Below are 27,875 nucleotides of genomic sequence, written 5' to 3' on the forward strand. Positions count from 1 at the left end.
AATGAGAAATGGGCTGCTTCCTGTTTCACACTGCGGTGAATGCACTGTTCTGCTATCTGTTATCTTTATAACTATAGATCTGCATTCATGGAGAGAAGGTCAGTGTTTGTTATGCACATGTCTCTTCTATAATGAATTGTAAGTGAGCTAACAATAACCATAGTGAGAAAATAGTTATGATGAGTTCACAGTAAATATGGATAAATGAAAAAGTCATTTATTTGCCAGTAATGTCCATTTTTAATATTAGCTTTAAACAGAACTAACTGTTGTAAACAAGCTGATATTATATAGAGACTACAGTTTTTTTTGTACTTTAGGTCAAATTTAAGGTTGCTTTAGGTGTCTTTGATTTTTCTGTCTTTTGTGCTTTTCCACATATTCTTACATGTTGTTTTGTAACTTTAGTTCTGATATCTTTATTGACACCCAATAGATTCCTTAGTGTCATAAAACCTGTCCAGAGATATCGTATATGTGACATTTATGTTTATTATGGATTTAATAAATATCTTTCCTCTCAACATTGTTTTACATGTCCTGTCATGTTGTAGAGCATAGAGCAGGGTTGTCAAACTCAGCCACTTAAAGACCATACTGAAAAATCTCAATACAATTGTGGGCTAAAGAATGCATGTTTTAATTTCACTTCTAAATAACATTTTGCTATTTTACCTGAACTGTTCATTGTTTATTCAAAATATGCCAAAACTGCATGAAGTAATCCTTGAAATATTGCATGAATACTTGAAATATTAATTTCAATAATTATATGTTTATAAAACAACAGTTTACATAGACAGGCTATAACTGTTAAACCTCTTCAAACATCTTCAGGATGTAGATCTTTTTTATATGTACATATTTGCTTAAACTGGACATGCGGCATCTTTCCTTTGTTGCAAACTGACAATTGAGCTGTGTCAGTAGTATCAGAGCTCTCATCAGAAGCAAGAAAATAAGCTAAAAAGTCATTTCCCTTTTCAGTGAGCTGCTCTTTTAGATCAATCAATCAATCAACATTTATTTATATATCACTTTTTACAACAGATGTTGTCCCAAAGCAGCTTTACAACTGTCCAAGTCTAAGCCCCCAGTAAACAAGCCAATGGTGAGAGTGGCAAGGAAAACCTCCCTAGAGCATGAGGAAGAAACCTTGAGAGGAACCAAGACTCAAAGGGGGGTGGGCATCCTCTGACCGACAATGGTCACTACAATAATAACATTTTTATGAGAAATATAAATAAAAAAATGAAAAAAATAAGCAAATAATGTCTAGTCCATCTTTCTAGAGGTGCTAGTCTTGTCCTGATGGTGTGCATCCTATCCTGCAAGAGAATGTCCATTAAGGGCAATGGTGGAGGTGTGGTGGGCTACAGGAGGGGACCTCAGGTGGTGGTGGGAGTAGCCATGACAGCTGAGACATGTAGAGGCTCAGTAACATCCTGCAAGAGAGTCAGAGGCTAGCTCGCTCACCCAATCAGCCACTAAATTTCTGCTAAGGCTGACATTTGCAAATGCTTGTCTTTTTCTGTACACACTGAAGCACAGCAGTTTTGCCTTGTACTGGAAATAAAGCAGATACTATTATAGAAAACAAAGTACAATTGTAACCAAGTACAATTCAAGGTTAAAGGCCTTGCTCAGATAAAACATCTCAACATCATGTTAACAGGCTTCAGACATCCAGAGTAACATCTCCAGTGTATCTCTTAGAAGAGGGCCATGGAGGGTTCCATGGAGAATCCTTATCATTTCAGTACTGGAGCTGGCACTGACCTGAGGAAAAACACGAACACAAACATGTCTGCTATGGATAGTAGGTCCTCAGTTTTGAAATCATTAGTATTAAGCAAACAGTTGTTCAGAACATGCCTACAGGGCTTAAGGGCATTCCACTGGGGTGATCTCTTAGCCCTTCAAAAACCTAGGTAGGTTTTCATAAACAGGAAATTGAATATAGTCACATGAATTTGTGTATGTGTACTGAATCAGTATGAGGAAGATTCCTGGGGAGGCTGACCTGCAGATGAACACTAGCTTAATCAGAGTTATTTTTATTACCTAACCAAACAGATAGTAATGTATATATCACAACAGGCTCATCCAGTAACTCTAATATGGTGCAATATGCTTAATGTGGTTGCCTATCATTATGGATGGAGTACTTATAATAGCAGTAGCATTTTTAGCAGCTTGTTGGACTTTTTAAGAGCTGAATGATGATCCAGAACTAACATTTTGTAAATTAGGCTGGGAAAGTAAAGATTTAAAACAATCCTCCCAAAGACTTTGAATATCTATGTGAAATAATAGGAAAATGCATGATTATTTTGGAAATGCTTGATGTCCCTGGATTAGGGAAACATTTTCTAAAATTAGATTTTAGAAAGTGTAACATGTATGCTGTCTTTAAGAGGTCGCTAGTTCGTCTTTATGATCACGTGTATTTTGGGCGATCTCTTGTGAGAGAGGGGAGAGAGCTCATTTGGGAAAGAGAGCTGGACGCTGTCACTGTATTGTTTCCCTAGCCTTCTCAGCATTTTCAGTAATGCCGTTATGGTGCTTCATACTGTTTCCTTTATGTATATATGGAACATTAGTTGCCATGTGAGCTGGCTTGGTATGGTCAGTCTATAAAATAAACGAGCCTTTCATTGTACCCACACTAATGTCCTCGTTACTACATATGTGCTCCCTCTTAAGTCCGTGCATCACAGTTACTCTGAAGCAATTGTTCCTCACTCCGGGTAAGAACTGTTACAGCATTTTCGACCCATTTTAATCATTCGCTGGTTCATTGGTTGTGTTTCCGCACAGTAGACAATACTTGACCACACCACACTCCTACATAGGCATGATAACACATGACGGATTGGATTGCTTATTTAAACCAGACATTTGACCGGGCACATCCTCCCTTGCCTCCTCTGATGAACCGCCTAACGTGTGTATTATTATCAAGTGTATTATTTTCAGTCCTCATGCTGCACTTCATCTGAATTATTTTCCATCTAATATCACCAGATGGGGGAACCAGAGAGCAGAATCTCCAGATCCCAGCTATATGTCTATGAAAAGTGACAGCTCCAAGCTTTTCCCTCTGAGGTTATAAAAAGCGTGTTTACAGGAAAAAAGATTTAAACATTGAATTAGTCATGTTAATAACATAAAACATAAAGGAGTATAGAGATTCTGTGTCCTTTAAAAAAAAAATGTCTATTCTGATTAGTAGTCATTCATAGCCCAGAGCATAAACGCTGATCCTGAGTGAGCAGTAGATATGCTGCCTGTAGAACTGGAAATGTTATTAAGTGCTGTGTCCTGTGCAGTATATACTAAAACAGACACACGCGCACACACACACACACACACACACATACACACACACACACACACACACACACACACACACACACACACACACACACACACACACACACACACACACACACACACACACACGCAATGTCAGAGTGTATCACAATGTATATATGAAATAATGACTAAAATGCCTTGTGTTTCAGTCTGATTCATGTATTTATTTTATCCTCTCTCTTTCATCCTGACTCTTCCTCTTTGTTTCTATTAACAGGAGGGAAGATGATGAACTACAAGATCAGTCCAGGTGTGGAGTGTGTGAGCAGCTTCTGACAGATCCAGTCTCCATCAGCTGTGGACACAGGTTCTGCAGACAGTGTATCAGCAGCTACTGGGACCAGTCTTCTTCATCAGGAGGGTTTGGCTGTCCACATTGCAGAAAGAGATCTAGAACCCGTCCTCTTCTACACCCACACAAAGGACATGGAAGAGGCCATGCAGCACGACTGTCACACTCCAGTGCATGATGTACTGCATAGAGTCTTACACACCCACAAAACCAGCATGAAGAACAAGTATGAGAGCTTATTTGAGGGAATCAATACACAAGAGAATAAAACCCTCTTGAACCAGATTTACACACAGCTCTACATCATAGAGGGAGAGAGTGAAAGTGTGGATGAAGAACATGAGGTTTTACAGATGGAGAAAACACTCAGGAAACAACTGTTACAAGACATTCCAATCAACTGCTCTGACATCTTTAAAGCTGTACAAGATCCTAAAAAAGAAATGGAAGAAGAGAACATTAGAGCTGTGATGGCTGAAGGTGTCATACACACAGAAGAAAAAGAAGATAAAGGACCAGAAATGCCAAAGCTCAGAACGGTTCAGACTAAAGGAATTGCAGGAATTGGGAAAACTGTCTCTGTGCAGAAATTCATTCTTGATTGGGCTGAGGGAAAATCCAATCAGGATGTAGATTTCATGTTTGTGCTTCCATTCAGGGAGCTGAACTTGATTAAAGATGAGCAGTACAGTCTTCATACACTTCTGTGTAACTTCCATCCTGAGATCAAAGATCTTGCCTTAAGGACATATGATGCACACAAATGTGTGTTCGTTTTTGATGGTTTAGACGAAAGCACAATTCCACTGAACTTTCTAAAGTGTGAGAATGTATTTGACATTACCACGATATCATCAGTGAATGTGTTGATCACAAACCTCTTCAAAGGAGAGTTGCTTTCCTCTGCTCTCGTCTGGATAACCTCCCGACCAGCAGGAACCAGTCAAATCCCTCCTCAGTACATAAACTGTTTGACAGAAATTCAGGGATTCACTGATGCACAGAAGGAGGAGTACTTCGGGAAAAGAATCGGTGATCAAGACCAAGCCAAGAAAATCATCTCACACATTAAGAGAGTAAAGAGCCTCCACATCATGTGCCACATACCGGTCTTCTGTTGGATCTCAGCCACGGTGCTTCAGAAAATCATTAAAAAAAATAATGATACAGAAATCCCTAAAACTCTGACTGAGATGTATATACACTTTATGTGGACTCAGTTACACACGAAGAATGCAAAGTACAAAGAGAAAAACGAGAGAGATCTAAAAACCCTTCTGGAATCCAGTAGAACTTTGATTCTGAAACTAGCTGAACTGGCTTTTAAGCAGTTAATGAAGGGCAATGTACTATTCTATGAAGAAGACCTAAGAGAGTGTGGCATTGATGTCACTGAGGCCTCTGTGTACTCTGGGATTTGCACTGAGATATTTAGAGCGGAATTTGTGCTCTACCAGACGAAGGTCTACTGCTTTGTGCATCTGAGCTTTCAGGAGTTCCTGGCTACTTTCTATGTGTTTCAATGCTGTGTGAACAAGGACATTGAGGCACTGCAGTTTTTTATGCCTCAGCATTGGGGCTGGTACAGAAACCGGTCTGAGAATGTTCTACTGGAGGACCTGCTGGAAGGAGCAGTGGACAAAGCCTTGAAGAGTCAAAATGGACACCTGGATCTTTTCCTCCGGTTCCTGCTGGGCATCACACTGGAGACCAATCAGAGACTCCTACAAGGCCTACTGATACAGTCACAGAACAGTTCAAAGAGCATCAACAAGGCAGTCCAGTACATCAAAAAACAAGTAAAAACAGAAAGCATTCTTACTGAGAAATCCAACAATCTCTTCCTCTGTCTGACTGAAATACATGACCAGTCCCTCTCCAGGGAGATTCAGCAATATCTACAATCAGATAAAGAATCCCAAAGCAAGCTCTCTCCTGGACTGTGTTCAGCTATAGCTTTCTTAATGCAGATGTCAGAGGAAGTGCTGGATGAGGTGGACCTGAAGAAATTCAATACATCAGAGGAGGGTTACAGGAGACTGATACCAGCTGTGTACAACTGCAGAAAAGCTCTGTGAGTGTTATGTGAAAGAGTATAATGTCATGAATATTTTTTTAAAAATAGGATAAATGTGAACACTGGCCACATTTAAGTTAGTTCGTCATGCCTTGTGATGGTCTGGCACACTGCCCAGGGTTAGTTCCCATCTTGTGCTATCAGAATAGGCTCCACACCCCATGACCCAGAATTAGATTGATTTGGAATATGACTGGATGAATGTATGCTGTATACAATACTTAAAATATGTCTGTGGACCAAATGCAAATTTCATACTAAAATTAAATGTTTTTCCTTTACATACAATAAAGTAAATGTTTCAAAAACAAGTGTATTGTTATACATGACATTAGTTATTATCATGTTTTATAATAACCAGTATGTAATATATATAATTCTATAGTCAATATGCAGTTGGACACACTCTTGGGGGGAAAAAAAAAAGAAAGAAAAAAAAAATATTCATACTAATGTTTCCCATTTAGTTTCTTGTTTCACAATGTGAAATGTTTAAGAAAGTAGTCCAAAACCAAAAAGAAGTAGAGGACAGAGCTATAGCTATAGGAGAAACCATATTTTTATAATATGCAGTGTTGACAGTACAGCATTATTATGGGTAAATAATAGGTGAGGAAGAAGAAATTTGACTTTTCTTATACACTGTCATCCTTTTACCACCCCCTGGGGGGCCAATCATAACATTGGTTTTAAGTGCTTAACAGTTTTGTGATTTATCAAAATTTCTACTGCTTGTTTGTTTATACATATTTATGTGGTTTCCTCTTCAGCTTATCCAAGCAATTTCTGTGTTACTTGTTTCCATCAGCCTGTTTTAACTGTACTCTGCACTTAATTTTCACTGCCTTTGCAGACTAGATGGCTGTAATCTCACCACAGACTGCATTGAAACTCTCTCCTATACTTTGATGTCTCCAAACTACCCCCTGCGAGAACTGCAACTGAGTAACAATAACCTAAAAGATTCAGAATTGGAGCTGCTCTGTTCTGGACTTAAGAGTTGCCACTGTAAACTGGAGATACTCAGGTAAGCCTTCTATCATTTAATACCTGAATTAAAACAAGTTAATTGTAATGTGTGAAGGCAAGGCCGTGATATTTTTATGAATATCCCTGGGTCTCAATATAGAAATTAAGCATTGACTTTGGGGCAAATTCTGCTATTGAAGTTGCTGTTAAAGTAATGGAGTGGCCCTTAAGATGGTTATGATTTTCCCCAAGGGAAATAATGATAGCAAGGGCATGATAAAGACATTTGTTTTCATAAGCAGATTTGCTATTATTAGATAAATATGTTATCCTTCTTGGATTCTGGCACTGATTGTGTTTCTTCAAAGTATAATTTAACACCTGAAATGAATGGTCATTATAAAATAGGTGAGCAGGAGACAATAAAATCCCCAATGCAGGGCTACTCTAGAAGGATTAAAATAGCTAACCAAACTTTAAGATAAGCAATAGATATCAGTAGAACCTACTAGGAATGGGATGAAGCTATGAGCTGAAATGATTTTACAGTTTTACTTAATGTAATTTAACACAACTTTAAACTTGCTTGTTTACACTGCAGAGCTTATGGGTTATAAAAATTAACTAAAGTTAAATTGTCGCACCACAAGTGTCTTAGCACATTACTTAGGCAAAGTTTGAGATTTATAAATGCATTCATTCCCCACTGATGGGGATTGTGTTTATAAAATGTATGATTAAAGTGTGTTAACAATAAATATAAACCTAATCATGGACATGACTACATGCAGTAGAAGCTAATAATATCAAAGTGGCTGCTCACTCAATATCTGAACTGTCATCCTTTCTGTTCTCATTATTTTGGAAGCATTAGCAGCAGTTATATAACAAACTACAAATGTCAAAGGTGTTTAGACCCATAACGCAGAACATATAATCAGTTTATATGCAGATGATATATTACTGTTCCTGCAAAATCATCTCTCATCAAACTATCCAAACTATAGAAATACATTCCAAAATCTCCAAATATATGAACTGGACCAAATCACTCAACATGAGTTCATGCCTCTAAGCACTCAGCACATCACATATTTGAGTATAAAAATCTCCAGATATCTTTCATAGTTGCCTAATCTTAATTTTAATCCATACTCACATCTAAAAATGATAACTGCCAACCCTCATTGACAGAATATCTTCTATCAAAATGATAGTATTACCAAAAGTAAACAATCAATCAATCAAAATGCATTTATATAGTGCTTTTTACAACAGGCACAAGCAGCTTTACAGATGTTTAGGTCCAAGCCTGCCAGTAAGCACCTTCTCACCTCTGATTACCCCCGTTTTCTTGAAAAAAACCTTGTCTGCTTGACCATCACTTTTCTCCTGTGATTATTTATGATCCTGATTATGAGTTGTTGTTTTTTTTTATTATTTTATTTTAAAGTTAAATTTAGGCCCATGTCTAGACAGTAGACCTACTGCTTAAATTAGGCCCCAGCTCTAATAGTCCTGTTACGGAACGAGGCTTAAGCAGTATCTGGGGATGAGGCACATTGAGACAAATGTTTTATTTAACACAAAACACCTACACTCACCACACATACTATATTACATCAAATACCAACAAACATATGACGACACAAGAGACACACACTCGACAATTACACACAAGGATCAGATCAGGTGGGTGACAAGAGACAGCGTGACACTACAGACTAACAAACACACACACAGATGTTTGAGGAGGAGGGAGGGGCTGTATTGTAACAGTCCTCCAGGCTTTGGACCTCTTTTTGTATTGTGTTTTAATGTATGTTCAGTCTGGGGCATTAAAATAGTGTAAACAAGCTATACCGTTCAAGGCTGCGTAAAATGTGTCCCATGAAAAAAAACAAAAACAAAAGTTATGTGATAGAATGGCTGGGTGGTTGTTCTCTGAAACATCCACAAGATGGAGACATTTGTTTGGTCTCCAAATGCATTTTTAAATGGGAAATGTTGGTCATTCATTTCTCTGTCATCCTGGGGTTAAATATACACAGATGAATGTGTTGAAAAGCTGGAGAGGGGTAGTATTTATTTTTAAAGCTCCAGATGCCTGGATGGTTCCATGTCTGGACAGTGAATGATCAGATTTGGGGTGGTGTGTTTCTTTCTCACTGTTACCATACAAACACTCCCATCAATTCCATACTGTTGAACACTCCATTCCCATACTATCAGAAAGTAAAATAAATGACCATTATAAGCAAATCATAAATTTGTAGTTTTGTAGTCACTCTGTTTTTTAAAAAAATGTATTTTGTTCTCTTTAGGCAACAGTGCATTCCCTCTTACTTTAATTGTGCAGTCAGTTAAGTAGGTTGTACAAAGAGAAATAAAAGGCACCACTAGCATTCAGTAGTGATACACAAACACCGACTCTTGACCTTTTGACTTTAGTTTTCAGCCTAATACATTAAATAGATGTTTTTCCCTATTGTACTAAACAGATTATGTGTTACATACTTACTCCTTCTTAATAAGCCTTCCTCATTTGTATGTTTTTTTATTACTTACTGGCTTTGTTTTGTTCTTTGATACTTTGTCTTATTTCATATATTTCAAGTGTTCATCTGCCATACGAGTGTTCTGTTTGGAATGTTATTTTTACGGCTGCACAGAAAAAGTCTGATATTTGCTTATTTATTAATGAATTGGTAATAAAGCTTTCACATATCACTCTTTCATACCAATTTTGGTCAACAGTTACTGTACAAATCACTTTGGACTAAAATAAATATACAGTCCTTAAGGTCATTTTACCACCTTTGTTTACCATCTGGCAAAATTATAATTCTGAGTCATTAAATATATTGTAAAATCTGTCATATTGATCTGCCTTTGTAGGCTACCTATCTGTAATCTTGGGGAAAAGACTTGTGAAAATTTGGGATCAGCTTTGCAACTGACAAACTCAATCTTGAGAGCACTGGACCTTACTAACAATGATCTGCATGATTCAGGAGTGACACTGCTCTCTGCTGGACTGAAGAGTTCACATTGTAAACTGGAGATACTCAGGTGAGCTAAAAATGTAAATATTAAGTATAAATATAAAATCTATATAAAAGTATAAATATAGAATGTTTTTTTCCCCCTTCACACCACATAAAAGTAACAGTACAGTGGTGTAAAAAGTGTTTGCCCCCTTCCTGATATCTTATTTTTTTGCATGTTTGTCACAGTTAAATGTTTCAGATCATAAAACAAATTTAAATATTAGACAAAGATAACACAAGTAAACACAAAATGCAGTTTTTAAATGAAGGTTATTATTAAGGTGGAAAAAAATCCAAACCTACATGGCCCTGTGTGAAAAAGTGATTGCCCCCTAAACCTAATAACTGGTTGGGACACCCTTAGCAGCAACAACTGCAATTGTTTGCGATAACTAGCAATGAGTCTTTTATAGCATGTAAAAGAAATGTGGAGGAATTTTGGCCCACTCATCTTTGCAGAATTGTTGTAATTTCAGCCACATTGGAGGGTTTCAAGCATGGAACTGCCTTTTTAAGGTCATGCCACAGCATCTCAATCAGATTTAAGTCAGGACTTTGTCTAGGCCACTGCAAAGTCTTCATTTTGTTTTTCTTAAGCCATTCAGAGGTCGACTTGCTGGTGTGTTTTGGATCATTGTCCTGCTTCAGAACTTAAGTGCGCTTCAGCTTGAGCTGACGAAGAGATGGCCAGAACATTCTCCTTCAGGATTTTTTGGTAGGCAGCAAGAATTCATGGTTCCATTCACCACAGCAAGTCTTCCAGGTCCTGAAGTAGAACACAGCTGACAACAGCTTTGTCAGTCTACAAAGTGTTTTCCCAAAAGTCTTGGGGATCATCAAGATATTTCTGGCAAAACTGAGATGGGCCTTTATGTTCTTTTTTGCTCATCAGTGTTTTTTGTCTTGGAACTCTGCTATGCAGGCCATTTTTGCCCAGTCTCTTTTTCATGGAGTCATGAACACTGACCTTAACTGAAGCAGGTGAGGCCTGGATTTCTTTGGATGCTGTTGTGGGGTCTTTTGTGACCTCTTGGATGTGTCATCACTGTGCTCTTGGGGTAATTTTGGTCGGCCGGCCACTCCTGGGAAGGTTCACCACTGTTACCTGTTTTTGCCATTTGTGGATAATGGCTTTCACTGTGGTTCGCTAGAGTCCCAAAGCTTTAGAAATGGTTTTATAACCTTTTCCAAACTGATACATCTCAATTACTTTGCATCTCATTTGTTCCTGAATTTCTTTGGATCACAGCATGCAGTCTAGCTTTTGAGGATCTTTTGGTCTATTTCTCCTTGTCAGCCAAATGCTATTTAAGTGATTTCTTGATTGAGAACAGGTGTGGTAGTAATCAGGCCTGGGTGTGTCATTCACAAAGTGCCATGTAGGTTTGGATTTTTTTTCCATTTAATAATAAAAACCTTCATTTAAAAACTGCATTATGTGTTTACTTGTGTTATCTTTGTCTAATATTTAAATTTGTTTGATGTTCTGAAACATTTAAGTGTGATAAACATGCAAAAAAATAAGATATCAGGAAGGGGGAAAATACTTTTTCACACCACTGTATGTCTCATAATTATTAATCTCATTAATAAATCAGTCTTAATTTGTCAGTCAAATCATATTGATCACAATCCTTAATTTTTAACTAAAGAAAGTAACATACATTATTTCATTTCTGAAGGATTAAATAAGTGTGCTTTACTTTTGGCCACATTCACACATCAGGTAAATGTGGGTCAAATCTGATCTTTTACTCTATATGTGATGCACAATTGTAATTTGAACAGCAGCACAAACAGCAAAAGCCAGAGTTATTCTGTTATGTTCATTTCCAATTAGGGCCACTTTCATATGTGGTCATAAAATCGGATCAATATCTCAAATGTGGCAAAATTAATCAATTTGCATTAATCCAACTTGACATTCATCATATTTCTTGCTGCCAGGAAAAAAAGACAAATGAACAGTGAGGGAGTATTTCAGTGAAAGGCTAGCCAGACAACATTTTACAGTGTTTTCCATTTTCAACACTGTTGACTACAAAAATCTATATAATAATAACTATAGGAACAATGAGCTTGTTGCATTAGTGGACAACTTGGTGGAAATAAATTATACATTTAATAACACACAAGCTACTCAAAGTCAAAACCAATAGAATCAACAATCTGTTTATTTATAGTGTAAATTAGATTGTGTGTGTGTTGTGAGAAAGAGGAAAACAAGGTTTGTGCATACTCATGTAAATGTACATGCATGATGTTAAAGGAGGTGGAGATTTGCTACTTTTGGTTCTCCATACAAGAACCAAGAAAATAAAATGGCACCACGTGTAAATGGCAGAATGACATGGCTGTAGGTTAAGTTCAGCTGGTTTTGTTCTATCTGATATATTCTAGGTTATTACTTATTTTTATTTATTTTTTTACATTTCTGTTCATTCTCTGTCTCTGCTCTGCACTTAAGTTCTAACTCTTGAGCGAAGCTTGATTTGTAAAACATAGGGTAACCTGCACACCAGTGATGAGGTGCCCAGTATGTGGGCAGGGAGGGATACATTTCTGGAAGAGTTCACCAAGTGCTCCACTTCAAAAAAGACTTAGTGATAATATGACGGCTGTAGTCCAAATCATAAAGTTTAACTGATTCTGTGGGAAGACTGGAAGTATCAACTAAGCATACAGTGTGTTATGATGACACATGATATATGTTCAACCTCATAAGCCTTTTTTTCTCAGAACATGGTGTCCTACAAAACTATATAAATACATTATGCCTTTTAAACTACATAACATGGAAATAACAACAAAAATACCCATATTTGGTTAGACTTGGTTTTTAAGGTTACACACAAATAAGTGTTGAAAAAAAAAGTTTATTAATTTTAACATTTTATTTAATTTTATAACAAAAAATGTTTGCAGTTAGACAGTACAGCCTGAGAAGCATGTGAATTATGTCACTGGATTTGTCTCTATTTGTTTTCCTCTCCTTTTTTGCAGATTGTCTGGTTGTTTGGTCACAGGGGAAGGCTGTTCTTCTCTGGCTTCAGCCCTGAGCTTAAACCCCTCACATCTAAAAGAACTGGTTCTGACCTATAACCACCCAGGAGACTCAGGAATGAAGCTGCTCTCTGCTAGACTGGAAGATCCACTCTGCAAACTGGACACACTTAAGTATGTGAAACTATAGTGGTGTCCGTATAAATGTATAAGAGGGTATATTCAAATTGATACTAGTCTATTTAGGTTACTTTATGTAGTGTCAATGATATGCTTAAATTTGGGTTTGGCTTTTGGCTGGTCAGTGAATTGTCTGATTTATTGTACAATAATAGATACAAGATAACACAGTCTGAGTGAGCATCAGTGTAGCTGTGCTGTTAGATGAGATTGTCTTTGCATCCTGCCAAGCCTCCCAGCATTACAAGGATGAGGGTGGTGCACTGAACACTCTTAAAATAATTAATTGCCAGTTTATTGAAGTGTTCATGCTGCTACAAATGTTAAATTATTGTAAAATGAATACTTTAGCACAGTTCTTCTCAGGAGCTTCGTACTGAAGCTTATGCCAGCATTAATGACCAAAATCTAAAGTGTAATGGGAGTGAGGTGGGGGGCGAACACACATGCAAAGTACCAGCGACTTGGACTTGAGAATGAGCAGAATCCAAAACAGGGGAAGACATATCGAGAATGATAAACAGGTCAATGTAAAGAAATGGACTAGTTTAATAACAGAAACATATTGAAGGGGAACCTACGGGATAACAAGGAAGCATAAACAAACAGGGTTAACAAAAAGGAAGGAGAAAGAAACCTAAAGGGAGCAAAGCGACAAGGAAAGAGACTAGACTACAGCATGGGATTATAGATCAGGAAAGAAACTTAGGAGAGTACACAGAAATAATGTACAGCGGACAGGAGATCAGAATCAACTTAATGAACATTAACCGGCAAGGCAATATCGACAAAGAAGGCAACATAAACTAGAATACCAAGAGAGAGCATGTAGGAACCAAACAAAAGATAACACGGACATGGATGGAGGAGCAGCAGTCATATCCTAATCATTCAGAGAGATTTGATGGCTGTGAGCAGGTGCTGTGTAGAGAGACTGTGTCTGGACGCTGTTACTGGGAAGCAGAGTGGAGGGGGAGTGGAGAGTCTGTTGTAGCAGTGGCATATAAAGGAATCAGCTCAAAAGGAGGCAGTACTGACTGTGATTTGGATACAATGACAAGTCCTGGTGTCTCATCTGCTCTAATGAGCGTTACATTGCCAGGCATAATAAGAATCACACTTTCTTACCTGTCCTTACCTCCAGGTCCAACAGAGTAGGAGTGTATCTGGACTGGCCGTCAGGCACTGTCCTTTTACAATGTCTCCTTGGACACACATACATTGACCCACTTATATACATTCCACTCCACATTCACTGAGCCCCTCTATGCAGGGTTTGGGTTTTGGGCTGTGTCTTCTGGTACCTCAGTGCGAGTGAGATAGAATATCTTGTGTTGTGCAGGGAAATGTCAGACAAACCTTATTTTATATTGTGGACATCTTGTATCAGCAGGATTCAAAATTCAATATTTTTCAAGACTCAATTTTTCAGACTACTTAGTAGATATGTCAGGCCATATTTCACTTCTGAGTAGAAATATCTCGATGTTTATTATATAAATAAGTGGTTTTAAAATTCAGCCATTAGCATATAAGTGTCACACTCTAGGCTACACCCAGCAGCGCGCACACACACACACACACACACACACACACACCCTTTTGGTTTTCACAAAGTTTACTGCCTCAGTTGTTTTGTCCGATATTTATATGATATAGATAAAATTTTTATTGACAAATACATCTAGTTTAAGCAAAGACTTAATATTTACAGTGTTGACCCTTCTTTTTTTAAGACTTCTGCAATTCACCTTGGCATGCTGGATATCAGCTTCTGGGTAAAATCTTTACTGATGGCAACTAATTCTTTCCTAATCATTGCTTGGAGTTGATAGCAGTTTCTGTGTTTTTGTTTGCCCACCCTCTTTTTGAGGATTGACCACAGGTTCTCAATGGGATTGAGATCTGGGGATTGAGATCTGAGACATGGTGCTCCGTCATACTGGGAAAAAAAAATAATAATAATAATTGTTTGTCACCAAATTACTCCTGGATCGTTGGGAGAAATTGCTCTTGGAGGATGTTTTGATACCATTCCTTGTTCATGGCAGTGTTCTTAAGCAAACATTTGAGCAAGCATTCAGCAAAAGGGCTGAAATGCAGTGGCTGGAATGGAGTAATTTTTGTGATGAAGTTGATTTTCATGGCCAAGAATGACTGACTTTTCAGTTAATTGCAATTCATCTGATCACTCTTCACACTCTAGAGATAATGCAAATTGCCACCATTGAAACTGAGCCAGCAAACTTTGTGAAAAGCAAAATTTGTGCTAGTCTCAACTTTTGGACATGACTGTACATCGTTAGCAAAATTTTGACTGCATACTTGATATTTCAAAACAGTAACAGGCCACCATCACAATTCAGTATGAACACACAGATATGCACAAAACGTCAGTTATACATGAGTCATTTGTTGGTTTAAAGGGCAGCAAAAGACAATTGACAAGTTAAATGATCTGCTACAGGAAACTCTGGTCCAAATTAGAGTGTTTATGACAATGCCATTGCTAGTTGCATCTTTTCAAAGATCATTCAGTAAGCTAAAATGTATCAAAACACACCTTCAGTCAAATGTGAACAATGACAGTTTGGCAGTGATCCGAGCTGAACACAAATTGGCCTGGTCAACTGGTCAAACAGATGCCTAAATTTATTGTATTGTTGCTAAATACTAGTGCATAGTCACAAAATGTAAATTAATGATTAAAATAGTTATTAATCTGAACTTCAAATAAGATATTCTTGGCCTTTTGTACATATATAGCAATCCCTGTGATTCTCTTGAAATACTGAAATTTAGATAATCTTAATTTTGCATACCCCTCAACAAATGAGTGTTGGCAAACCTTTTTAGAAATAAACACAATGAAACTTTGGAGTAATGAACAAGTTACACATGGTTGTAATGTCCCCTTATTGAAATAAAGTGGTCCAAAATGTAAATTGAAATCCAAATGTTAAATAAGGTAAGATATAAATGTAATCATAATGTATGGGAGCTATATGAATGCATTATTTTCTGAATACAAGAACAACAACAGACCTCTGAAATGTACTCTGTTACAATCTAATGTATTGAAGAAACTGCATGAAATTATTGTCTGGCTTTGGATACATAAGGAATTTTTGCTGATGTAACAATTTTGCTAATACATGCAGGAGACAGCAATGACTACACAAAAGCCTTTGAAAAAAAATGTGTAATATATATTCAAATTCGGGGAGCAGCCTTCTAAGGTTGGAGTATCTACTTGTGGCATTAAGAAAGTTGATAATAAAGTGTAAAAGGACAGTCAAATAACATTTACAATATAGGCCATATATAAATTTTGGTAACACAATTGTACATATTTTTTTTTATTCTAGACATTTACATACATTTATGACATAGGCAATGCCACAGAAAAAAAAAAAGAAACACTAAAATGAACATCATATCAATCTGTAATTTCCATCAAACCAGATGCCTGTAGAGTCTTATCAATGTTTGATATGAGTTCTGAGGCAAAGTCCCACACCCTTTTATCAACAACCAGTTGATCTTTGGTAAGAGTCCCTTGTCGTGGTGATCTTACATGAACAATTCGACACACATCAAAAGGCACAAAAAAGACATCTCCATATTTTTGGGGTACGTAGTGCACTGATGTTTGCACTACAGTCCTTGGATTGATAATCATTTTTCTGGGGTTGTCTAAGTCTTTTCTATCTGGTTCTCTATAAATATGTTCCATAATATTAACACCGGGTATATTTCTCCATTCTGGCCGACTGAATCGACCACTCTCTTCAAATTGTGTCTTGGGGAAAAAGTGACTCTCAATGAAAAACACACCCATGTCTTTGTGTTGCTGTTGAAGTTCCTCCATCAGCAATTGAAGGTTAGCATGCTTATAAGGCATAATGATTTCATCAATGTCATTCAGAAGAACATATTTGGACTGATACATGTTTCTATAGATGCACTCATTGAGGGTTACCAACTGGCCATAATACTGGATTTCTCCACCATGGTACATAAAGTCCCATCCTTTAGATGGGTTAAGGAAATGGTCAATAGGCCATGGAACAATCTCTAAAATTCCTTCCCTCTTATAATGCTGTAAGAGTTTCTCCAGGTCAGGTCCACAGCTCGTATTGTAGATAACTATATGTTGAACACCTAGAAGTTTGTATATCTCCACTGTTTGGGCAAATTGCAGAACATTATTGTAGCTATCAAAAAGGCTGGAGATACAGACAGTGAAATTGAACATAAATGATTCATGGGTCTTTTCATTCTTGATGGGCAAGAAATCTTCATTATGAATCTCTGAGATTTTTGCACTGGTTGAAATGGCTACACGTGTTGCACTCTGAGTGTGTGCGCCATGACACAGGACATCTGAGGCGCCAAATGGAAAGCCAAAATGGTCAACATGTATCTGGACTTCAGCCTCAGCAGTCTGGCAGTTATTGTCATCGTTACAGTAGATGCAGTAAAAAGGCTGCAAACTGTCCCTTCTGATTATACTGATAACTCGAATGGCCTTATTGATTCGGTGATCGATGAAAGCAGACACGATTAAATGTTTGGAGTGTTTAATGGAGGTTATGGAATTGCTTGTGATACGACTTGTTTCAGAACTACTCGGTGTATCTGTAAATACATATCCACTGAATTTTTGAATCAGGATAAAGCTTAGAATCACAAAAGGTAAAAGTAAAACAAAGATCTGGATATTTGCCTTTACCATTTTAATCCACTGCCCAATCTGACACCTGCAGAATAAAACAACAATACATTAGGCAGTTGCATTAGCACAAGTAGTCTTGATTTCTTTTCTGAAAATATACACAGCTGTTTGCATTGCCAGTTGTTGCTCTGGTAGCAATGAAATTAGGAAACAGAGAAAAATAACTGATCTACACTCGTGGAACTTTAGAACCTCATGGAATGTTATAATTTAAACATCTACTTTTTCATATATAAACCAGCTCCTCCTACTACTATTTCAGAAGCACTTTGCTTTCACAGCTGTTGAAGGACCACTGTCCAACATGTTTTGTTTCTCTGGAAACTTTGTGTACTTTAATACAATTTTGAATATCTCTATTTCTCTCTCTCTGTCTCTCTACTTCTCTTTCTTTCTCTCTCTCTCTCTCTCTCTCTCTCTCTCTCTCTCTCTCTCTCTCTCTCTCTCTCTATATATATATATATATATATATATATATATATATATATATATATATATATATATATATATATATATATATATATATATATAATATAGTAAATTAGTGCAGTGAAGATTTCCAAACAAAAAGCTTTTGGAGGACCTGTATAATTTGCTTGCACATAGGTGACTATGTCAAACCACAGCTGGTTCCCAGTCAGAACTCTCACAACAGTCAGCCCAATTCCACTTCCCCATTCGCAATCACGAGTTCATTGATTATTGCACACTTTCTTCTCATTTGCTCTCACTTATTGAATCCAGGTTTACAGGTGCTGGAGTCCAGTACTTTGCATTGCCAGTCCCTACAACCAAGCTAGACTTTGCAAGACTGCTCGAATCTCTTGCTCAGCTATGCTACTAAAAGCACTGGCTCTTTTGTGTATTGGCAAAATAAACTTTTTTATTCATCAACTCACACTTTGCTCCTGGCTTCAAGAAAATTTCAGATAATAACATAATTAAGGTGTACATTGTGACAAAAAATGACATTATGCATTATTGGGGGAACTGTATGGAGGAATTTATAGCACAGTTTAAAAAAGAAATCCTGGAATGTGTCTCCTTCATTTTCCCAGTTACTTCAATAGCAGCAATCCCCTCAAAATTATAAGGATTTAAAAATACCATGACATGGGAGGATCTATGGAATCCATTTTCACATTAAATAAAATTTCATTCACATAGGAAACTACCGGAGGAGGTACAAAATCCAATTTAACATTAATTCAAATTTAATTGACTACCAAGTCACTATGCTGCCTAGGCCTCCTGACCACCAGAAGAAGACATAGGGCCATTCCACAGTAATCAGGATAAATGAACTCCTGTTCACCTGACTACTTAAATGTAACACACCAGCTCTGCTGTTTCCAGGCTTTGTTCTGGCAAAAGAGGAGGCTGGTAATTTGTCTAGAGTCTCTAGGGATTCATCTTGGGCCTCGTTTCTTTCTTCTGCTTCTTGAATAGTTTTTTTTCTTCTTCTGTGCCTCCTTCTCCCAAAAATGTTTTTGATTTCTGATTAGCTATTTACTTTGAGCAGCCAATGACAGTTTTAAGTTTATTAGATATGTAGATTATTAGTACTTTTTAAGTCCTCACTTTCTTTCAAACCCCACATAAAGTCACTGGTTAAAAATTATTTTTTCATCTCTGCATTATCACTAGACTTAGACCCATGCTCACCTAACAAGATGCTGAGAATCTAGTTCATGTTTTCATCACCTCCTGTCTAGATTACTGCAATTCTCTCTTCATTTGCATCCCTAACAGAACCATTTGCCCACTTCAATATGTTCAAAATTCAGCCGTGAGAATTCTCCTACATGTTAGAAATCAGCTCACATCATGACTTATTTACATCAGTTGCACTGGCTCTCCATCCCTGAACGCATTCAGTATAAACTCCTCTTCCTTACATTCAAAGCCCTGCACGGTCTTGCAACTCCCCACCTAGCTGAACACTCATACTGCCCCACTCATACACTTCAGTCTTCTGATGTAGGTTTCCTCTCTATACACAAGTTTAGAAAGAGGAGGCAGATCTATTAGTGTAATGGTCCAAAATTATGAAACTCTCTACCTCAATCTCTCCATTTCTGCTCTTCATATTCCTTTTTTTAAATCACAACATAAAACATACCTCTTTTCTCAACATTACTCCAACCTTTTTTATTGTTGAATGTGTCATTTAATATGTTTTATCTCCATCTCTATTGTTATTGTAAAGCAACCTCGAGTCTGTGAAAGGCACTATATAAATTAAACATATTATTGTTGTTGTTGTTGTTAATTTAAAATACCTTCTTGAGCTCTTGAGGCTCTTCTCAGTTTCTATAATTTTCTACATGGCAGTTTTCTACCAGTCTCCTGGGATTTTTCTTGAGCCTCGAGCCTTGAGCCTTTCTTCTTCTTCTTGCATTTTTCTCTGTGCCTCTGTCCCTCTCCCAAAAAAATTGTTTCTCCTCTGCATCTATGTTCTACCTCTTGGCCTTGGCCTTGGTTGGTACCTCATTCAGCTGGCTCAGGTCTCAAAAGGCCTGGGTTGGAATTACTGGCTGTTCACACATGACTGTGTTACCAAGCACAGCGCCATCATCCTCAGGCTCACTGATGACACAGCCACCCTGGGCCTCAGTGCTGTTTTGTAATAACACATTGAAATATTGAGGTACTTGACTAGTAATCCAAAGGTTGCCAGTTCAAGTCCTACCACCACTAGGTTATTTTAAAATTATTTGTTTGCTTAGTTTATTTATGACATGTCACAAAAAATTTGCACAGAGAGAGACTCAGAGCCAAAGAGAGGTAGGCTAATTAATGCTGGTTAATATTGGTATATTAAGTTCAAGTAAAATATGATGAACATTAAATGGATATGTAAACATATAGACTGATTTAATACAGGTGTTACATTTTTAGCTGAAAAGAGTTTTATTAATTAATTAATTAATTAATTAACTGAAAAGTTATTTGCTAAAAATTATGCAATTGTGAGTAAGGCATTTGAAGAACCAAACATGTCATGGGGTGCATCTCATAACTCAAACTGCTGCCTCCTTGACATGCACTATGACACGTACACTAAATCAGGTTCGCAAAGTACTTAGCTGCATGCGGTTCTGTTTGTTTTTTGCTCTGATCTGTCTGCCCTTGTGTATCCACACCCTGCATACTTATCACCTGTGTCTTAATTATTGTGATTTGAATAATCAACCAATAAATTAAAGGTGCAGCAATTGAAAAAAAATGATATTAAAATGATAATAGAGGAGGCCTGACTTGGCATTAGGGATTCTACACATTTTCCATTTGAAAATTCAAGACTCAAATTTCTAGCTGGTTGTTTATTATGATTTTAAATGTTTTTAAAATCTAGATGTTAACATGTATGTTACATTCTGATTGTTATGTTGCCACATAATTGCCAGTAGATGGTAGCTATGTAATGTAGTTCATTAAAATCAAGTAACATAAAACCAGAGTTTGATGAATAAAGTTCAAACTATTCAAGCTTCAACGCTAAAGCAGTGCAATATTAAACTTTTTCTCGAAATAGTATAATAATAATCGAATTTCGAGTGTAGTCATACAGTGTCCCTCAACAATGCAAAATTACATTCCTCCTCGCCATATTCCTGCTGTAGGTAATGACACTAGCTAACTAGCTAATTGCCCATTTAAAGTATGTCGTCTGAAGTACCTAACCATGGTCACTATTGCTAGGTCTAATAAACATCTAGCTAGCTAAGAACTATATGAATTAATAAATTAATTATCGAGCGAATAAACACATTGGGGAAGAAATTTCAACTCTATTGGCGTTCAAAAACTGGCAGGTGGAGCTCATTACCTTATTATAAAGTATCATTTTTAAAGCCCTTGGAGGGATGCAAAAGCGGAGTAAATAAAAACAGAGTGGAGTTTTAAACTGACATAAACGACACCGTAAAATACATTGATGATTTTTGCAGTGTATTTTATGTCGTAGTGAACATTAATGGTGTATTTTGTGATGTAAAAACATCCAAAACACTCCGTTTTTCATCGTTTTACAAATAAAAATGAGTTTAGTTTGATGGTAATTTTGACTTCTTTGGCTTTCCATTGTTATGGTCAGCATGTCTCCAGTATGTCTACCACATGTTGCCATACCCCCATTTTTAGGGTGTTCCCTGCCTCACCTGTAAAGTTTTTACATGCATACAAAATCTGATTTGAAATCAATAACATTCTAATAGTAATTATATAGACAGAAACTGAGTTATATTAGACAGTATCTCATTAGGTTGAACTGGGTTGTAAAATATTAACACAATCTAAATGTAGCTAGCTAGTTATTTACTGGCAGGTTTGGATTTATATGTGTGTTAAATGGGATTTTGTTTTATCAACTTTCTTTATGGCTGCGTTCTTTACAACCTAGCAGTAGCAACACACGCAAAGAACGCAAAGCACGAATAGGCTTATTCTTCATTCTGTACAATATATACCAATAGCAGCCGAGATAATCACAAATATAAATTACTTTTCACTAGCTGTTCGGTATACGTCATCCGTGTCCTCCGGAAACCCTTCCGCTGTGTTGTGACTGGATTTCTGTAGTTGTATGCGCTTTCTGAATTTACACCGCGTTTGCGATATGTAGCGGACATGTTTTCAACGACAATAAAGTGTTTTCTGCATTTGCATCTCGTTTCTGAAATGTAGTGCATGTGTTGTTATTTTGATGTACATGTTTTGTGTAGATGTAGCGCGTTTTTCTTTTTTTTCTTTTGCAGCGCGATGGGTCATCCCGACCACCCCTACAAAATGAACTATAAAATAAAACGTATGGATTAAAACCAAATAAAAATGTGCAAAGACAGGTCAGTGTATTATCTTTTACTTTTATATGGAAGCCTTGTTTTTTAACTTAAAATTGTACCCGAATGTATTCTATTGGAGGCTGTTTGAAGGTGGTGCTCTGTCATGAAATAAAATCAAATTTTAAAATCCAAGTAATATGTACCTCTTTGAAATAACATGCGAAAGCTACCATTAATTAGGCTCACATTTCCTCAAGGACTTGTGCGTTCATACCTTTTGTCCCAGTGACCTGCTAATGCTATAGGCAGTCAGTTGTACGAACAGTTACATTCAGTTTGATAAAGCATATGCAGCAGAACGCAGACGGTCGTGATTTGGACTGATGGCATTTGATTTAAAGGGAATAAGTAATGATTAATTGGATAAAGTTAAAAGACGTTAAAAGATTAGGTTATAACTCTAAAAAGAACAGCAGAAACATTCTTTAAACATTACAAACCAGCAAAAACGAACGACGCAACCTTGATGCGATTTGGACCTTGATGGGGGGCCTGTGTGGTATCACCATTTTAGCAGACTAATGACAAAGTAATTCATGCACACGTTTGCTAGACTTCAAGCGACACACTTCTAACAGACAAAAATGTTGTGGGAGTATTTTGGAAACAATCATAATACGTACAAATGTTAACTGCAATGTTGACTAATGTTAAATGTATTAACTTACCGTGAAATAACGTTTCTATTAAAGCCGTTATATACAGCCTTTTCGATTTCGTTCTAACCCGTTTTCTCAGCGAGCAGACAGTGAATGAGGTTGTAGGCGAAGTTATGTGATCCTTTGTATCTCAAATCGTATTGCCTGATAGGCACTGACAGTGTATTCTATTAAAGTGCAAGTCATATTCATTTGAACCACAAGAATATTTTTAAATGTGTGAACCGCAATAATTTAAAAAAGTAATAAAAGAGCACTTTATGCACACAAATGCACTTGCTGTATGTTAAAACAAAATCAATGAAGTTTTGTTGATTAGTGAGGGGTACCACTGAAACATTACAACAAAAGGCCCAAAGACAGATAGCTAACAAGAAGGTAAGTGAGCAAGAGTAAGAGAGAAAGAGATAAAGGGAAAAAAAAAAAAACCAGCATGAGCCACATGTAACTCAGTATGTAAAATAGTAATAAATAATTAAACAATATCCTGAAATGTTACAACTAAGGTATGGACACTGAAAAAAAACAAAAAACAAAAAAAAAACACATTATGTATACAAATGTACAGGTGCAGTTTGAGGCCTGGCTATTTGAATGCTCTCCAGAACACAGTCCCTTTTTAGAGCCCAGGAGTGAAGTCTGGGTCATTTCAAAACCCCTGAATGGTTTCCCATGTGTTTCACTCACTAAAATGAAATTAATTACATTTTAAAAAGATAAACAGAGTATGTGCAAATTTTATAATGTAAAATGTTCAAAATATTCCACCAGGGTAAAATTATTACTAAAGAATCATAAAATTCACTAAACACAATTCATTGTAAGTAAGCTGCACTTTTAAGCTCACCCAACTTTCTTATTCATGTTTGAACGACTTGTTTCTCAGTTTTTTGAGTTTATTTCAGTTTAGTTTTTATGATAAAATGAAATCATGCTTTATTTAATTCTGTGGTTTTACTGCATTGAAACAAAAAAAAAGTATGATTTGAAATTTATGAACGTTATATCATTTTTCAAACTAAATGAACAGACTATACCCTGAAATGTGAATTGAAGCAGAATGTGATGTGCTACCAACACTTGTTTGCCTCAACCCTGATGATTATCTTTTCTATACCTCTAACCCCAATTTACTATAAGAAAAAAAGTGGGAAAAAAGAAAGTGAGAATATTATTTATGTTCCTTATGCTCAGCCTGGATGAGTTGTAATAAAAGAAGTAATTACTCAACATTTTACTCTCGTCATGATTGATCTCTCATGGTGAAGAGAGCAGCACCTCCAGCGCCCATCTGTCTGTTTATGAAGAATGACTCGATCATCCTCATTACTTCAGCAGTGGACCTGGGCCCTCTGACCCAATGTGAGTAAAAAAGTAAAAACTAAGAGAATGAAGGATGGATGATCTAAAATCTATTTGTGAATATTAAAGAAATAAACAAAAACATTATGGTACACATTGTGTAGATAAAATTATATTTTTATTGTTTAATATTTGCTGGATGTTTAATATTAAAGTTAATTATATCAGAAATGCAAACAACAGCATGGTTGCAGGATAGCTGAGCAATGATGTAAAACTCAAGTCATGGAAGTTGCAATTCCAACTGTTGTTTTATTGTTTTCCCCTGGTCCAGTGCAAAGTTCAGGTGCCATAAAGATCCAGAACTGAAACGCAGAAAAAAACAACAGTCTAAGATAAACATAAAGGCATATCAGCAATGTCACTGAAATGACCTCTCCTAGCCAGCCAAGTCCTGCTGAATGAAGTTGCTCTTTACAGTTGTGTTTAAAACAGCTTCTTTACCAAATTGCATGAATAGCCTCTTTTCCACTGTAGGGTCAATAGTTACTAAGGCCTCATCAGGCCAATCCATTTCTGAAAGTGTTGTCATGGAAATCGGTGACAGCAATTATTTAAGGTGGCGATTTTTGTCATCATTGTGTTTCTTTTTACATATACAAAACAGCACTGGACATATTTAAATGGCACATTGTTTAATAGTGAACCACAGCAGTCATGAATACTTCTTAATTACTGCAGTTGTTTAATTTAGACAGAGAGCTGGTGAAATAGCATGGGTACAGTGATCAGACACATGATCAGATGCTGTGATCTACAAATCATACTACTGCATCACAAATAAGTGAGTCTGCCCAGATTCTTTTACATCTCACTGAGAAAGAATTGTGAATGATCGGGGGAGTACAAAACTCATCTGATGATGCTTCTTTGAAGCTTAAATTGCTCCTGTAGCTTTATCTGGTACAGCATAGTGCTAACAACACTGAGGCCGCATGTTTCACTCCTAGATTCTCCCAAACACCCAGTTCCAAGTACCTTGTTTCAGTTGGCTGTTTGGTGCTCTTTTTCATCATAGCAAATTGGCAGAGGTGAGACTCTGAATGTCATACTTTGAAATAAATAAAAATAGAATGGAAATTGTGTAACAGTGAGCTTAAATATAAACTTAGTAGTACTGCTTTAGGGTTAAACCACCATTAACTAAGAGGCCAGAGAACACGTGTTTTTATTTAATTTGAATAAATAATAGTAAATAACATTTTCTTATTACCTGATCTCTTCATTGCTTATTCAGTATATGCCAAAACTGCAAGAGCAATACTGGTCATTCATTTTTGTCACAGTACGCCCCCACCCCCACCAAACGTCTTCTCGTCTGTGTGTTCGTCAATGTGGCCACACCCTCCTTGTGTCTCACACCTGCTCCTCATTGTGTCGTATCATATGTACAAAGGTCTGTCGTTATGCATTTGTATTGTCAGTTTTTGACTCTGTTAGTGTTCACACTGCAGTGAATGCACTGTTCTGCTTCTACTGAATCTTCCCCAGTATTACACTGAGCACTGGCCTCCATAGTAACTCAGACGTTATAGATTTCTAAGCTCATTTGATGGGCAATTTATTACGTCTCTGAAAAGTTGCTATAAAACTTAAATATATAAGTCTGTGCCTTTAGTGAGAGACAGTCTACGCTTCAGTAAGTCTGGACTGATGTAGCAATTTCAGGTGAAGACAGGTAAAACATTAACTTTATCTTTAAAACCATTGTTCTGCTCTATCAGGGCTGTGCCAGTGTAAAGAGCAAATTATAGTGTAAAGAGCAAAGATTGACATTTAAATTTTTGAAAGATATGTTTTGTTAGGCACATTTTACAACTGATGCACTGATCTTGCAAGTATTCAGAAAATAAAACTTTGAGTGTTTTGATTTTTCTGTCTTTTGTGCTTTTTCCGTATAGTCTCACATGATTTTGTTTTGCATCATGTCACAATACCATAATACCCACCAGCTACCTACAATATATTAGGGGCAAGTTTTGTAACTTTAGTTCTGACATTTTAGTGACACCCAATATATTCCTTAATGTCATATAATTTGCCCAGAGATTTTGTACATGTGGACATTTATGTTTATTATGGATGTAATAAATATCTTTCTCTCAACATTGTTTTACATGTCCTGTCATGTTGTAGAGCAGGGTTGTCAAACTTAAAAGACCGTACTGTAAAATCTCAATAAAATTGAGGGCTGGAGAATGCATGTTTTTGTAACGTGCTGGCTCGAGTGCCAAAGGGCATGGAGCAGGACGCACAGAATCTTGGCAAGGAAGAGCATTTAATTACACAAAACAAAAGACAAAAGTGGCACTTACGTATTACACAAACATAAACACACTAAACACTAACGGTGTTTAACACTTAACACGATCTAGACAACCAGTGACGACAGTTACGTTTACGAACAACTAACATGCTACATTAACTTCTACAAGTACAATGACCAATACCCTGCACACAAGGAGAAAGGTTCATATACATAAAGACAAGACAAGGTGCAGGTGTGCACAGGTGTGGCCACAAACAAAAGATCCTCTGACTTCAAGTGGCAGGCCAAACCACGTATATATAATTTAAATAATTATATATGTATAAAACAACAGTCTACATAGACAGGCTATAACTGTTAAACCGATGGTTTGAATGTGTCAAAGACCCATCCTGCAAGAGAATGTCCATTAAGGGCAATGGTGGAGGTATGGTGGGCTAAAGGAGGGGACATCAGGTGGTGGTAGGAGTAGCCATGACAGCTGAGACATGTAGAGGCTCAGTAACATCCTGCAAGAGAGTCAGAGGCTAGCTCGCTCACCCAATCAGTCACTAAATTTCTGCTAAGGCTGAAATTTGCAAATGCTTGTCTTTTTCTGTACACACTGAAGCACAGCAGTTTTGCCTTGTACTGGAAATAAAGCAGATATTATTATAGAATTATCGAAAACAAAGTACAATTGTAACCAAGTACAATTCAAGCAATTGAGGGTTAAATGCCTTGCTCAGAGGCCCAAGTAGTAATTTTCAATGGTGGGTCTTGAAGCAGAATCCTTCACATTACTAGTTCAATACCTTAACTGCTGAGCTACCCCTGCATTATTGCTTTGTGGTGTTATCTTCGTAAACATAGCCTGCTGTGCTTCAAGGCCCTTCTTCATTTCTTCTTCCATCTGTTGGCTCTGCTGTTTGTGCAACTCTCAATATTTGTCATAATGTTTTGTCTCATAATTGTGCATAATGTTATATTCTTTCATTACAGTACATTATCTCCACAAGACAGACAGGTTTATCCTTATTAGAAGTAAACAGATAATTGAGCTCCCACCTGT

At 36.9% G+C, this 27,875-nt stretch overlaps 2 protein-coding genes across 2 annotated transcripts; one reads left to right on the forward strand and one right to left on the reverse strand.

Annotated features, from left to right (window-relative positions):
* Positions 1 to 12: 12 nt before the first annotated feature.
* LOC118242703 (NLR family CARD domain-containing protein 3-like) lies at positions 13 to 5,748 on the forward strand. The gene is given in 3 exon segments (XM_035534918.1): positions 13 to 98; positions 3,596 to 3,803; positions 3,805 to 5,748. Coding segments are annotated over 3 exon segments (2,211 nt in total). The 5' UTR covers positions 13 to 39.
* Positions 5,749 to 16,055: 10,307 nt separating this feature from the next.
* On the reverse strand, positions 16,056 to 17,746 carry LOC118242705. Its single transcript, XM_035534920.1, has one exon. The coding sequence runs from the start codon at positions 17,685 to 17,687 to the stop codon at positions 16,389 to 16,391; it is 1,299 nt and encodes a 432-aa protein (XP_035390813.1). The 5' UTR covers positions 17,688 to 17,746; the 3' UTR covers positions 16,056 to 16,388.
* Positions 17,747 to 27,875: the final 10,129 nt, after the last annotated feature.

This window comes from Electrophorus electricus, chromosome 16 (genome assembly GCF_013358815.1).
Source record: "Electrophorus electricus isolate fEleEle1 chromosome 16, fEleEle1.pri, whole genome shotgun sequence".
Taxonomy (NCBI): Eukaryota; Metazoa; Chordata; class Actinopteri; order Gymnotiformes; family Gymnotidae; genus Electrophorus; species Electrophorus electricus.